The sequence below is a fragment of the Polyodon spathula genome, chromosome 1 (assembly GCF_017654505.1).
Source record: "Polyodon spathula isolate WHYD16114869_AA chromosome 1, ASM1765450v1, whole genome shotgun sequence".
Taxonomy (NCBI): Eukaryota; Metazoa; Chordata; class Actinopteri; order Acipenseriformes; family Polyodontidae; genus Polyodon; species Polyodon spathula.
The window spans coordinates 35,472,143-35,487,719 of NC_054534.1; the positions used below are offsets into that span (position 1 = coordinate 35,472,143).

The following is a 15,577-nucleotide window of genomic DNA, read 5'->3' on the forward strand; positions in this document are numbered from 1 at the left end:
AGAAACCAGAACGTTCCCATTTGATTATATCCCCTGAAGGCTGTTTCAACTGACATTTTCACCATGGGCTCCTAGGTTGGAAATGTAACAAGGGTTTATCTTTGATTCAGACCTCTGATCTCACATATGATTCATACAGTCCAGGTAGTATCAAATATATTTTTAGAAAAATCATATAAAACAAAACATGGCACAACATTTTGTTAACAGAATTGATGTTATTGGGTGATCTAAACATTAATTGGATGGATAGGGCTACAAGAAGTAACGCTTGCATTTGATTTGTGTCAAATAATTAATGGACCTACATATTAACAAAAAATTCAAAACCGCAACTTGACTAATATTTTGTAATAAACCTAGTTGTGTTATAAGTACTTACAATTTTATCACTGGTTTATCTGATCATAATCTAACTTTGGTAGGTAGAAAACGGACCAAAAAAGTGTTTTCATAACTACTTAAATGAAAGCAATAATAATATATATATATATATATATATATATATATATATATATATATATATATGAGAATCTTATATATATATATACTATATATTATAGATAGGAAAAAATCTATTTATCTTTGATGCTTTGAGAATGAAATGAGACCAATTTGTTGGGATGGAATGTTGGAAAGTGCAGGCTTAGGTACTGGATGTAGGGCCCTTCTAACTGAATTACAGGATGGTTAAATTCATTTTTATGGGATCTTATGAAGAAAAATCTTCAATAAAAAGTGGAAGAGATAATGATCTTAGGATTTTTAAAGGAATAAGAAATAAAGTAGTTTGGAAAATATGCAATGCAAAGACAGAATATTTTATTAATATAATAAATGAAGCTAGGGAAAATAGTAAAATTTATATTTATAAATTATTTTTAGACTGTCTAAAAGAAAAGGATGAAAGGTACACGTGGGAGAGCAACTAAAAATTAAAAGATAAAATAGTGACTGATAGCTTAATATTAGCCAAACTTTTATAGATTTTTTTCATTGATTCAGTGGAGGAGTTGGCTTTAAATTTCAAAGTAGATAAAACACAAAATGTTTAACTAATCACATTTTTGTTCTAAGAAAGGTATCTGAGGTTGACGTGAAAAAAATCTTGAGTTCTTTTAATGGATCAAGGTCTAGAGACTTGTATGGTTTAGATGCTGTTTTGTAAAGAAGTATAAGGATGTACTGGCTAGACCTTTTATTTATTTGATTAATCGTTCCATTTCAAAAGGTATGTTTCCTGAAGACTGCAAACCTGCTGTAATCATTCCAATATATAAATCTGGAGACTCTCAACAGTGATGAACTGTAGTCTGGTCAGCATCCTTCTGATATTACCTAAAGTCTTAGAAAAGGCACTAACTGGTCAGTTGATAGATCATTTGGAGTCTGGAAGTTCTTTTCATTCATTATAGTTTTGATTTAGACCCAAGTACTCTACTGAATCCGCAAATTGCTTTCTCCTAGAGAAGATCATAGCACATTTGGATAAAGGAGGTCTGGTTGGGGGCGGTGTTTTGGGGTTAAAGAAGGCATCTGGCACAGATAACCACCATGTTCTTCTCTCTAAATTATGCAGATTCATTTTTTTCAGAACTGGCATTGAGATGGGACAGGACCCAATGTGTTTTAGTTAACAATGTCAAATCGCCTTTTAGAAAATCTGTTACTAGTATCTCAAGGGGGGGTCGGTGTTGGGACCCTTTTTAATCTGTATATTAATGACCTCCCTGAGGTGTGCCCAGGGTTAGGGTTTGCACATGTATGCTGATTGCACAGTTATGTATATATCTTCAACACCCCACACTGAGGCAGCTTCTAAATTGACAGAGCATATGAAGAATGTAGTGAACTGGCTTAATTTTTCATGTTTGACCCTAAATGTAAAAAAAAAAAAAACAGTTAGTATGTGTTTCTCCATAAGGCAATTAAGTACAATTACAATAAATAATTAACAAAAAAAAAATCTAGATGCACAAATACGTAACTGTAGGAACAACTTGATAATAGATCATTTACAGCAATACATGATATTACTATATATTTTCTTATCCCTTGTACCTCACTCAGGCCCCTTACTTACTAAAGAGATAATATTATCTTCTTTAAATATAAGCAACATTTATAATGAGAAGGCCATCTCACAAGTGCAGTCATTAGCTGTTATCAATTCATAGGAAACCACAGTAGGAGTGGGTCGTTTTTTTGCCAAGTAATTTAGTTTGTCTGCATGGGATAAAATGGGACAATAAACCCTGCCTCCAGGGTTTCTGTTTCAGGGCTGCTGTCACAATACCGTTGTACTTTTGGCAGGGTAGTGCTTTTACATATATATGCTGTGTAAGCCACAGCCGTACACATAGCTTGTGTTCAACACCCCTTTCATAAAGCACGGATTCAAGAACATATTATTTAAATCAAAACAGTTTTTGTTCAATATTTGCTTGGTTTGTTGTATAACACAAGGACTATTTGCTTCTGAAGAGCTGGTATTGTTAAAATGCTTTACAACCCTACTATTACAGACTGTAATTGTGGTGTACAGTCAACTCTATATCAGTGTAGTAAATGTTACTGGGATTATTTCTGCATTGAAGCCTGGTGTTTTACATGCTTCCCAGTTACTGTTTTACATAAAAAGTGCTGAATGTGGTATCATTTATTAACATACACCACTAAGGCTGGTCAGTCAGGGAAAAACACAATACAATTTTTTTAAAAAGGAAAGTTTCCTCATTTTAATAGTCACACAATAATAATAAGATTCATTTTAGAGTTGAAAAATTGAAAGTTTAATAAAAAGTTGTTCTTACAAGTTTCTTCTTTGTCAAAGAAATTATTTACCAAATAATACTTTATTTACTTTAAATAAAATATATTGCAACACTTTACCAATGGTTCGAAAACTTTTTATGTATATATATATATATAATATATATATATTATATATATATATATATATACATAGTGATATTTCTCACTATAAAGAAATATGTTTTCCTGTTGAACAAATAAACTGTGGACACTTTACAAGTTTTTAATTAGTTAGGGAATTCCAATTTTGAGTTTAAGGTGCATCATTTTGGTCATTTGTCATATCGTATACTCAGCCTCCAAAGCACTAAAATGTTTTCAAAACAAACTAGGATGAAAGAAATACATTCTCACTTGTCTTCTTCCAAAGTAGTTTATATTTACATACAGGAAAACATTAGAGGAACAAGAATCGGATAAAAAGGGCTAGTTTCAAAGTATAACATGGATTATTATAACAGGAAAAAACTACCCATTAAAAATAAAATAAAAAAGTTAGTTCTGTTTATAGCACATAAACAACACAATAAATATGAATATACCTTCAAACAGTCCATGTTTAAAAAAAAAAAAAGTCTCTGTAAAGTGACATAGACCCCAATTTAAATCTACAGTGTCCCACGATTACATTGTATTACATTATGTACCTATATTTATAAATAACAAAACACCTTTTCCTCTGCTGAAGACTTTGTGCAAGCTAGCAGCTAACAAGTACTTTAACAAGAACATTTTGGACAGAATCCTCAAGGTTGGGATTTTCAAAACCCACCACCACAATATGAAAAAGGTTTGAATATAACTGAGTGACACATTACATTTAGCCTTACTTATTATACTGTCCATTATACAAAACAAAACCCAAACAATATGTATAAACACATAGAACAGAAGACATCATTTTCCATCGTGCAATAGCAAAGAATAATACAAAGAATAATTTCAACACCGCAGAACTGTGTGTAGATCAAGAAAAGGATTTATTTATTCTTAAGTGCTTGCTAAACATCTACTAATTGCTATAAGAACAAAAATATATCAAATTGTGTAATTGGACAGTTGACTCTCCAAGCCAAAGCTTGGCTGGAATATCACGTATTAGCGCTGGCCTAATACCCCTAATAGAGACAATTTCTAAAATAAAACAGGACACTGTTCTAGTTGGCACCCTCTTTTCCATCTACATTATGTTATATTACAACCAATTTTCAAGAATTAAATTACAGACAGTATTCAGTGTAACATCCAGATTTGGGTCACCCTCCCTTACTTCTGTAAGCTCAACATCTCTGTATTAATTTATAAGCAGTGTTGCCCACAGATATTTTTAGGCCCGGGGGCAAGTTTTTAAGTCCGTGTACTTGCTAGTAAAGAATGTTTTTTTTTTTTTTTTTTTTTTTTTTTTTTAATTAAGCTTACCTGCTGTTAAAATACAATTTTTTATATATACAGATCTACCAAGTCTATGCATGGCTTGTGTCCCTTTTAAACAGTTCATTTTCACGGTTCTCTTGAGAATGGGTAACGCAGTTGATCAGTCGGCTCTTATTGTTTATGAATGTCAGACACTGCTTCTTCCTCTTCTTCGCTATCCAGATCTATTCTCATGTTCAGTGTGTCCCGGGATTTCTTCATCATAAAGGACTCCTTTAGCCTGCAGGGAGGGGAGAAACAGGAACGGGGTGTGCCAATCAACATTATTTACAGTGTATTAAGTACATTCCTTGGTACCTGAATGAAGGTTTATGTTGTTTGCTCATGTACAAACAGGGAAAGAACCAGTTTGGATTAATTAAATGTGTTTTCTGAACAAAACTGACCTAGCAGGTATTGTCTATGCTGCTGTAAGATGGTGGTTGGAGTTGTACTTGCTCCATATTAAAAAGACATTCAAGATCGATGTAAGTCATTGAGACTTAATGTATTTTAGTTACTTTTAGCATTTCTAGATTTTCTGCCATTGAAAAAAGTGTTTATACTGCAAAGGTCACAACAACACATTTTCCTGCATCCTATTAATGTAATGGGTTTGATGTAAACAGATTTAAATCATGAGCTACAAACACACAGTACATTATCATAGATTTTTTGAAAATAAGTATTGTTGGTAATTAGTGTAAATATAAGACAAACTGTACAAGTCTGGTTATGAATTTAAGGAATTAGTACAGCAAATCAGTTAAAGTCAGTCTGCGCTCTTCATATCTAAATGCTCAAACAAAGGTGGTTGAGAGTGTACATATTTACACAACAGGTGTGGATTGCCTTTGGTTGGTTTATTTACATTGTTTTATATGATACAAAATCACACTCAAATTTACTGGGTCCTGTACACATTACAGAGTTTAAAAACTTAAAATCGTCTTTTTATTTTAAAGAAGTTCATAACACAAAGGAAGAAATTCTCAAGCTCTTTAATACAAACTGTTATCTCCAGCAAGAAGCATGTAATACAAGGTATTTCACAACAGCTGAATAAAGCATGATCAAAACTGTTCCAAAGAGAGCAAGGTTGCGCTAAAGAATGTCCTTAGAAAGTGTTATCAGAATTGGACAAGCAGATATTACAGTGTATGTAACCTGAAAGGTGAAGTGGACTCCCCAATTCAAAACTACAGATTCATCAAATATAGAAAAAGGTTGAGGCATTGTAATATTTATCCCATCTTTTACTTTCAATGCATTGAGTGTTTTTATGACAGCCAGGGGGCAGTACATAAATCTATTTACTAGGGGTGGGACCAATATCGATATGTTGATATGATGTCGATATCAATAATAATTATCATAATGCGATATAGCGGGATTTAAAAAAAAAATCATGTATGCTTGCAGAGACATACGTTTTATTGCTAATACTGCTAAAAAATACAAACACAGTATAATCAAATTTATATTAAGATACAACAAACCCTATACATACCAATCATACTGTCAGTCTCATAAGCAAACACCACACTATGGTGTATTACTATTCCCATAAAAGACAGCAGCAAGTAATTCAATGAACCAAACACTTTATTAAAAGAAAACAAGTAACTCAATAGTATAAGCTCTGTATGTAAAATATCCAGTAAATGGTGCAATATTCATTTTTAGATATAGTTGTGCGCAAAATGTTTTAGACATTTTTGTGCGCTAAACGTTTTATTAATACGTTAGACCTTAACTTTATATTTTAACAGGTGTTTTTTCCCCCGATTTTATGTAAACCGCGTATTCAGTCGTGGAAAATACATACACGTATCACAAACTCACCATTAAAAATCAGTATAATTTTTTTTATTTTTTTTATTTAAGAGAGTGAACATTTAGCTGACATGTTAAACCTGTAATAAATAAATCATTGAATTAAAATATTTTGTTTACACTTGGCAAGTCAACATTCACCTGACAGATAAATTGGAAAAACATGATCGTTCAGCAATTAAATCTTGGGTTTTCACAAAATAAAGTATGCACACCAGGAGCGAAGTGAATGACCGAATACAGCACGAGTACAAAAAATGATGTAGCTAGTAATGAAAAGAAAAGACTGTCTCCTTTTGCTTCTTTTGTGGAGACGAAATAAAATAAATAAAACACAAAAGAACACGGGTACACCACACAATAAAAAAGGAAACCATTCACGGAATACCACCGGCTTGTTAAAGAGCTAATGTTAAAGGATTAGAACTAGGCCTAATTAGCTGTTATTTATTTATTTATTTAAAGTGGTCTATCCTTTAATTGTTTTCAGCCCTTAAACAGTTACAGATTTCAAGTTCGCTATAACATTTTATGAGTAACTTGAACTCTGTAAATCTTTAACAGCTGAAAACAATAAAAAAAAAAGTCTAATTAAGCAAATTATTAGTTCAATTAAGGGTTTAGTTAAGTAATTGAGAGCTCAGTTGGAATGCAAACCAGACGACACATGGATCCCCAGTACCAAGGTTGGGAAGCCCTGCACTAAAATATTATTTCACCATTTCATTCCATGCTGCATTATTTTGACATATGTGCATGCGCCTGCGGTTCACTGCATTTTGTCAGTGTGATTACTTACACTATTATTAATGTTTTTTTTAAATGTGAACTTTCGGTATTATAAATGAGATGTACTTTTAAAACATAAAAACATGCAAAATTCAGCATGACGCTGTACTTAATACTTTTAGATGTGTCATGAATCAGCATTTATACGCAGAGCAGCAAGATTAAATTACTTCCGAGTTGGCTAGCTAGTGTGTGCCAGTGAAGTATAGAAATATTTCGGTATTGAGGTGGCTGCTGATGAAATATTTAAAACAATATAACCAGACCTTGTAGTTGTCCATGGATATTGTGAAGCAAAGCACCACTAAATTATAGTAAGTTATTGCTTTTCATATGTAAGTATCTGTACATGTATATGTTTGATATTGTGTTTTTGTATTTCTGTATTTTGCAGGACTTCGATATTATCGATATCGACACTGAAATACATGCACAATATCGATACACAATTTTCATATCGTTGCTCACTCCTACTATTTACAAACTTACTTGAGCTGAATCTGCAAGTCAGAGAGCTGTTTCTGGAGCTGACTGTTTGACTCCTTCAGTTCCACCATTTCTCTCTGAGCTTGGCGGTTCTGAGCCTCCCGCCGCTCCATCTCCTCCTCCACTTGGCCCAACTGCCGTTTCAGGCTCTTCACTCGCTGTCCCAGCTGGAAAACACAAACACACGCGGTCAAAAATTGTGCTGCTTGAGCAGGGGACACCAGCGACACAGGCAAAAAGAAACACACCAAAAAACTGGAGGACTCAGTTTCATAACTGATACGGCATTTACTTTAATTAAAGTGCCATTCATTTCACATCGACTGTAGAGTAAAACTAATACATGTACATCGTTTTACAAACAAAATAAGTAAACTATACACTGAATTCTTCTAAATTGTTGCATACTGTTTCAAATATATTTCTACAGTATAGAGAGTACAGAGAGTCTCTCTGTAGATGCAGTTTCCTGCCTGTTGCCTTACCTGATCCTTTTCCTCCTCTAATTGACGACGTTCTTCATCCATCTGCTCAGACAGATCTTTATTCTTCCTCTCCAGCTTCTGGATTACACCCATCAGCATGGCTTTGTTCCTAAAGATAAAGGCATACAGTAGATTAGATACTGTCGTTCTTTGTGCTTTAGATCTGACAGAACAGGATGGAGACTCTCATCGCTGGATTGAGAGGGTTATGGGCTTCACCCCTGTGGGCTGACTAGTCAGACAAAAATGTTGAAGGGATGAGTGGATTGGCAATAGGAGATGATAACTTTCAACTGACTTGATGGTACAATTTTAGTCAAGGTCAACACTGATTTTTACAAGATCTGTCCATGTTATAAAACCAGTATCAAACATGGCTCTAACAAAATGGTGTGTCTTATGAGGACAAAGGTTTGCTTACTTTGAGACAAAAAAGCCTGATCCATTAAAAAAGTGACCCTGAATAAGTGTTACAGTATGCTGTAACTTCACAGGGCTATTGCAAAAAATGCTTTTGTGCCCTATGCAACCCAGACATGCAGATTTGGAACAAATACAAATTATATAAGACATAATATGCATTACAAAATTCAGATTCAACTAATTATTTTTAATTCAAGTGATGTTGTAGTTATAGTAATTAACTTTCACAGTCAGGAACATCATAATCAAGGCTAATTAGATTATTTGTGTTTATCCCAAGTGATTCTGCGCTATTACCCCACAGAATACATTATTGGGGAGCACAATAACACTTTAGATTAAAATTACATTTAATGATCCCATACACCCAGTCACATCAACCACAGCACAAGCTCTTAAAAATACATAATAAACTGTAAAGCTTTATCAGCTATTTTTTTAAATAGAACAATCTGTATTTAGATCAAAACAACCTTAAAACCAAGGCAGAATGTTACGTAGACTGAGGATTTTTTAAAAACGTATTTGTGTCGAATGTACTTAATTTGAGAACAGCATGAATTAGAATCAAGGAACAGTGGTTAGATTATTAACTGCATAGGATGTTACACCTGCCTAGGGTGAATCTACCATTATTTTAAAAGCTGCATAATGAACCATGTTTCGTTTATTTGGAAATAAAGTTGAAAAGTTGAAACTGGTTTGATTTATTTTTTCTATTATCCTCTCCTGTATTCTTTATATCTGACATACCTGCATGCATTTGGTGTAATGTGTTGAGGTACAGGTGTTACTCCATGAATATTTATGGAGTACTGTATTTATTCCAGGAATAAAACAAACAAAGCACTAAATAAACGTTCATGAAGTACTGTGTTTAATGTACAAGGTATGTAAAAGAAAGTGTGTTTATACCATTGGTCTTAAAATATATATATATCTGGACCCAAATGTGACCCAATTGAACAGTTAAATAAAATAGTTTGGGACTTAAGGTAGCACAGGATTTATGTTACCTGTTTTTAAAACTTGCCACTGTTACCCTGGTACGTTCCTATGAATTAGATTTTCTGCTCCAATTATACTATCCAAGCTGAAGCAAAAAAAAAAAAAAAAAAAAAGTTTGAGCAAAACTATGTGATCTTTTTAAAACTATTTTCTTCTTAGAAATGGGTGGTGCTGAAAGCCATATTTTGACCTATTTCTTTCTGAAAAATCTGATTGTAAACATAAATTAATATAGTGTTTGAGAATGTAACAATAAGCAACAATAATAAAAAGGTACACCCAGGTGATAATTATAAAAATATCTAATAACAATAATCTCCTCTTCCCATATTTACAGTGAGATGTACCAAAGTCAAATAGCATTAGTTTCACATTCAAAAGGCATTCCAGGGAAACAAAATCTGCAAATGAGATTGAATGAATGACAAATGAATGTATGTATGATACAAAGGAACTATGGCTTGCTGTAAAATGATCTACGTTAAATCAAAACTTATTTGAATGCTAAATGAATGCTTCTAGCAAAGTACTTAATTTTGATTCTCAATAGTGCAGAAATGGTATTCATATTCAATGCTGAGCTGACATCTATCAAAATAATTTGAATAAAAATGATCTCCAATTAAAAAAAAGTTTCAAATAAATTGATCAGCAACCAAGCCCAGCTTTTGTTTCACTAACCTCTCTTCAGCTCTCAGGCTGCTTTCCATCTCTTTGGCCTTTATTTCTGTCTTCGAGAGTATGTCCTCATGCGTTTGAGAGCTCCGCAGGTCCCTCACTTCAAGTTCTAGATCTTTGTTCTAAAATACAAGCATTTAGTTAACAAACCCATGCCTTCAAGAATACAACTCATGAAGGCTTTTAGTGGTATGTAGAGTTTCTGAAAGTACAGTGGTACAGTAGCTAAACTCCATTTGCTAGTCCTTCATTCATAGTTTCTTATCTTCTAAGGTAGAGATAAATAAAAATATAGATTCTGCTTAGCTGGAAATGTGTCTGTTATCTCCCTCATCAGTAAAAGAGTGGTACTGCATGTCACAAAGACGGCCGAAGTGGGCGGTGTCAGAACCAGGAAAGGAATACACACAGACAGGACGGATGACGTGAAATGATGAAGACGCTTGCTTGCGCCGGTTTACTGTAAATAAAAGGTTTAAACAAACAGAAAACAGGACACAGCACTTTACGCCAAAATAAATAGACACACAAAATGGACAATACTAGACAAACACGGTGAGCAGATAGACAAACAAGTATCGTGCTGGTCCCACCAGCACGCAATAGCAATTGATAAAGCTCTATTACTCCTCCTCTCTCTCCCGTTCCCTACTCACCGAACACCCAACCCCGAGTGGGTGAAAACATGCTACTTTTATGCAGCTGTACCAAGACTCGATTGCTAATCAATCATTCAATTGGAGTCTCAGTACAACTGCACGTGAATTAATAAAGTGCAATTCCCCATGCTCACATATTATTACTTTTTACTTGCATGTGAAGTGCTGTGCAATCCTCGTGCCTAAATACAAATATACATTTTAAACACTCGTGTTACACAGACCCATTTATAGCTCATGTACCAATGACTATATACCAACATTTAACACACCACACGCAACATATAACAGATAATATACACAAGGGCGGGCACTTTGTCACACTGCATTAAAAAAATCTTCATGGAAGCTAATATTATTACAGGGGTGGCCAATCTTGGTCCTGGAGAGCTGCAGGGTCTTCTATTTTCCGTTCCACCCGAGTTCTCAATTACTTAATTGAAGCAATTGTTTTCTTAATTGGTCAACACTAACATGTTTCCTAGGTCTTTGGCCATTGAGGATTTAAAGACACAGAAAACCTGCAAGATTGTGGCTCTCCAGGACCAGGATTGGCCACCCCTGTATTATTAGATCAATCTAGAAAGATCTGTCTGTCAAATCAATTGGTTTAACAATATGATTAATTATGAAAATATAAAAGCATAGATAAGTACTGTAAAGCATTGTTAATGCATACCATGAAAAAGTGGGAAACTTTTATAGGGGGCATGTGACAGAGCGAAGGAATTCCAGCTGGAAATCTTCTTAACCAGAAAGGGCGCTGTATAAGGTTGGTGGTATGCCTCCTCCTAGATGGGCAGCCTTGACGGTAGGCGGAAACCAAAAGGTGACCATATTAGGGGGAGCATGTAGCTGCACGTACCCGGAAAGACTCCACTGCAATCAGCTGCGGGGCAGAGAGGGACTGGAGAAACCATGGCCATGGGTTGATTGCAGGGAGGAGTTTCGTGGTACAAAGGGGAAGCAGCTATGTATTATGCATTTCTCTATATTTATGGATTTTCTTGTTACTGCATCTTGTAAAGAGCTTTGTGACGGTGGTCCACTATGAAAGGCGCTATATAAAATAAATATTGATTGATTGATTGATTGTTTCATTGATGTCAGATCAGCCCCTTACGTTGAATAACTAATAAGCTGGAGCACTGGCTGTTTGTTTTGTTTTGTGTTTTGATAAACGTGTACGGAGCCAGAGAGCTGCAGCCAGCGAGCCAGCACAAAAAACCCCAGCACCAACTTCACGCGACTGCACAACACTCAACAGCACAGCACGGCACGGCAAGCACTGGAAAAAAACCAGAGCACATTTCCGTGCACGGATGTGGATTGTTAATTATTGTGTATAATTAATATTATTATATTATTATTACAGGAAAGGTTTATACCCAATTTATTTAAAAAAAAAAAAAAAAACATTTTACCTGTCTCTCCAGCATCAGTTTGTCACATTCCAGTTGTTCTCTCAAATCTCTTTCATGAAGTAACTTGATCTGTAGCTGCTCATTCTGTAAAATAATTACTTTTAAACAGACTGGGACAGGCATATGAACACTGTTCCATTTATATATGTAGACCCATGTTTAGACCTGAACAATTTAAATTCAGCATGCACTAATGTGTGCATACAACTCACTAAGTCCCTCTCAGCCATTCAAAGTGCCCAATTCACCAAATCTGATAATTACATTTATTTGCATTTATTTAATATTTATGAATTCCATTTTCTCACTTTTTGACATAACAGAAGAACGCAAATATCCTACTCTAATAACTTATGTATCAATCGATCCAATCCTTCAAGGTAAGCCTTTTGATGACGGCGATTTCAGTTCAGTGGGAGTTTCATGGACAACTGATAGAAGATGATTAATAAAGTGGATTATAGTAGGAAAGCAAAAGAGATGTTTTCAGAAATGGACAGAAGTAAATGTTATTACCTGTTCGATGGTTCTTTTGTGTTTTCCTGCCCATCTATGTTCAGTGTCATTCATTTCTTCTAAATCACTTTCCAGATCAATTATTTTTTCCTGTAGCATTAACAAAAAGAATGTAAGAGAAATGAGAAAGCGATAGCTGGTTTGTTTAAAGTAATTAACAGATATTCAACAGATGTTCATTGGGGCTCATCACTCCCTATAATTAGCATGATACTCATTTGTTTAGTTTTTTTCTTGCAACTTAAACAAAATATTCTTTACTTTGTGACAACTATCTGGACCACCAGAGCGAAACTTCTAGAGGGAACCAAATGTCTCACAAGACAGCCTAGAATGGAAATAACACACACACATTAATTACCAGTTTCAACCACAGGGGTCAGGAGTATCTCATATAAGGGCTGGATGCAAACTGCTAACCTCACAGTTCAAAGACAAACGTTGTACCATTCAAATAAACACAGTACACACTGTCAGTGAGGTGTCAGACCAACATTAGAAAGACAGCGCTGAATTGGTGGCAAATCTGCAATGGTTCTGTGGTAGATCCATGATCATTCAATAAATAACCCCAATAACTGAGGAAATGTCTAGCAAAGTCTGCCATCTATAAATAAAACAATAAAAGAGCAAAAAAGCAAGCAAACAGACCCAGGTGACCAGAAGTTGTCAACCATGTTACCTGGGCCTGCTTGAGCTGCTTGCTAAGCTCTTCCTTGGCCTGGGTTGTTGTCTGGAGTTCCATCTGAAGGTCTTCAATGGATCTCTCCGCTTGCTTGGACAGCAGCTGCAGTCGCTCCCGCAGCTGTATCTCCTCTTCTAATTGCCTGTCCTTGTCCAGCTGCTTTAAGGACAACTAGATCATGCCACACACAGAAAAAGAAGAAACCAATGAATTTAAGTTATCAAAAAATAATAATAAAAAACATACAGCCAATTGTTATTTTTTTATGATTCAAAAAATATAAGTGCGTTTTGAAGGAAAAATAAAAATTCTCGGAAGAGTTGTAAGCTGTTAAAATATAGAGGGTCGGTAACATAACATGAACTTTTATGAAAATGCTGTCCACCTTATTATTTATAAGCCTACTAAATAATTAATAGGAGTTACTAAATAACAGCTAAATAAAATAGCAGTTACCAGATAAAAGAAAAATAAATTCCATTAACTACTGAACTACACTTTGTTGAAACCTTTTGTTTTCCTCAGTTCATTTTCTGATTGTCTCAGTTGTTTGATGTCAAAACATATGGTTTGCTGTTAATGGTAAATTACAATTTTAGTGTGAAAAGATGCTATTTTTCTTTTCAAGAACATTATTCTTTTCAACACCTGTGAATAGTCCCTTAGTGTTATGGGTTGAAACATTAAGCTTTCTTACTTCAATTGCTCAATGTTGCAAAGAATGTGAAGAAATACATGTACAGTAGTATAAATGTCTAATTATGCAGGGGTGTCAAACAATCTTACAAAAAATGACATTGTATTTAAAAAGACTGAAGCTTTTGTTTGTATTTATTGTTTACAACAACTTTTGGCACCCAGAGCCAGGCCATGATTAGGTACGTACAATTGGAACATTTCTGTATCATTCTACAATCATACAAAGTTGTTATAAATACCCCTTTTTAAAGCAATGCGTGTTTAATTCATGATACAGTTCTTGTAATGTGTGACGTCCAAAATATTAGCATAGCCCCTCCTTAATCTTCATAAAATGATACCCACTGTAAACCCATGTCAAAATAAAAACGACAGCATCAAGTACTGTAGATCTTTGTTTTTTATGAACACTTTATAAATAGTTCATAGTTTTTTTTAATTTAAATAATAGTCACACAAAGTTTTACAAAAGTGTACATCCACAGAAACAGCACCAGGCATTATCAAATATATGATTGATTAATATTATTTTGAAAGTGGCGACTATTCGACAGTAGCAAAAAATGAGTCTTATTACCCCTAGTGTATGCGATATAGAGGTTCAATTAGGATTTGTTTTCCATATTCCAAAAGCATTACCCTACAGATAAATAAATAAGACTGAGAAACGTTTGCTTTAGGAGATGCATTTTTTTTTTTGTTTTTAGCAAAGCGATTTAACAAAAAAGAAGCTGTCTTTGAAGCAGCATTTACACAGCTGAGTCATTAGAATCTTTCAACAGTCAAGTTGGGCTGCATTTTTAAGCAGTGGATGCTTAAAATAAGAATTTAACAAACGTTGTTGTAGTTGGCGTTCCATAGGATACATTTTTCTTTTGTTCATTTTTGTCATGCATACAACATTTAAATTATATTTGTTCATTTTTTTATATTTATAATAAAAAAAAACAGTTTAACTATAAGCCCTTTGTCTTGTTCTAGTAGTGTGCATTAGCCTACAACATATTACAAATGGATAGTATACAGTGCTTTGTTATGGACTTTTTGTATATGTGTAACGCTAGGTCTGAGTTTTTGTTTTGTTTCTCGTGCTTTCTTTATTACATTGTTTTAGTGGCCTGTGACACAGAGACCTGTCTGTGTGCCTTTATGGAAGCAGCTGAAACGCGCAACAGGAGATGTGTGTATAAGGAACTAATTGAGCAGGTAGGCTCGGCTGGTGATGAGTTGATCGGAAGGTCCAGATTGGATGGGGGTGTGCCCGGTGAGGCTGTGCAGAGCTCAAAAAGCAAATGCCCCACAGCTCGAGGCTACTGCATAGCCATGAGCAAAAGCTTATTTTTGTTTACATTGAGGAGGAGAGCGTCCACTCTGCAGGAACTACTACTTGAAACCCTTCCACTCCAAGATGGCACTCATGAAGGCACTGCCCAGCCAATGCCATGTGAAAAGGCCTTTTGAAGAGGCAGGAGTTGCTGTGAGAGTCCCGGGATTCCAGAAGCTCAGAAGTAGGCCCGTTTGGGGGATGTTGATCCCAAATAGTGCATAGAGAGGGTTTGCATAGAGTAGTAAGTTCCTGGAGTGGGACGTTCCTTTTTATGGGACTAGTGCTTGCCTTGTGTGGCAAATTTAAATTTTTAGCTTTTTTTTTTTTTTTTTTAT

At 34.7% G+C, this 15,577-nt stretch overlaps 1 protein-coding gene across 3 annotated transcripts in view; it reads right to left on the reverse strand.

Moving 5' to 3' along the window:
- Positions 1–2,983: 2,983 nt before the first annotated feature.
- LOC121317992 (cingulin-like) overlaps positions 2,984–15,577 on the reverse strand; it is a 49,966-nt gene continuing 37,372 nt past the window's right edge. For all 3 annotated transcript variants that reach the window (XM_041254140.1, XM_041254149.1, XM_041254129.1), the window contains 7 exons: positions 13,214–13,387; positions 12,532–12,621; positions 12,016–12,099; positions 9,936–10,054; positions 7,824–7,932; positions 7,342–7,505; positions 2,984–4,468 (listed from right to left, as the gene is read on the reverse strand). In XM_041254140.1, coding sequence (XP_041110074.1) covers positions 4,360–4,468; positions 7,342–7,505; positions 7,824–7,932; positions 9,936–10,054; positions 12,016–12,099; positions 12,532–12,621; positions 13,214–13,387 — 849 coding nt within the window. In that variant the 3' untranslated portion in view covers positions 2,984–4,359. The remainder of the gene's footprint in view (positions 4,469–7,341; positions 7,506–7,823; positions 7,933–9,935; positions 10,055–12,015; positions 12,100–12,531; positions 12,622–13,213; positions 13,388–15,577) is intronic.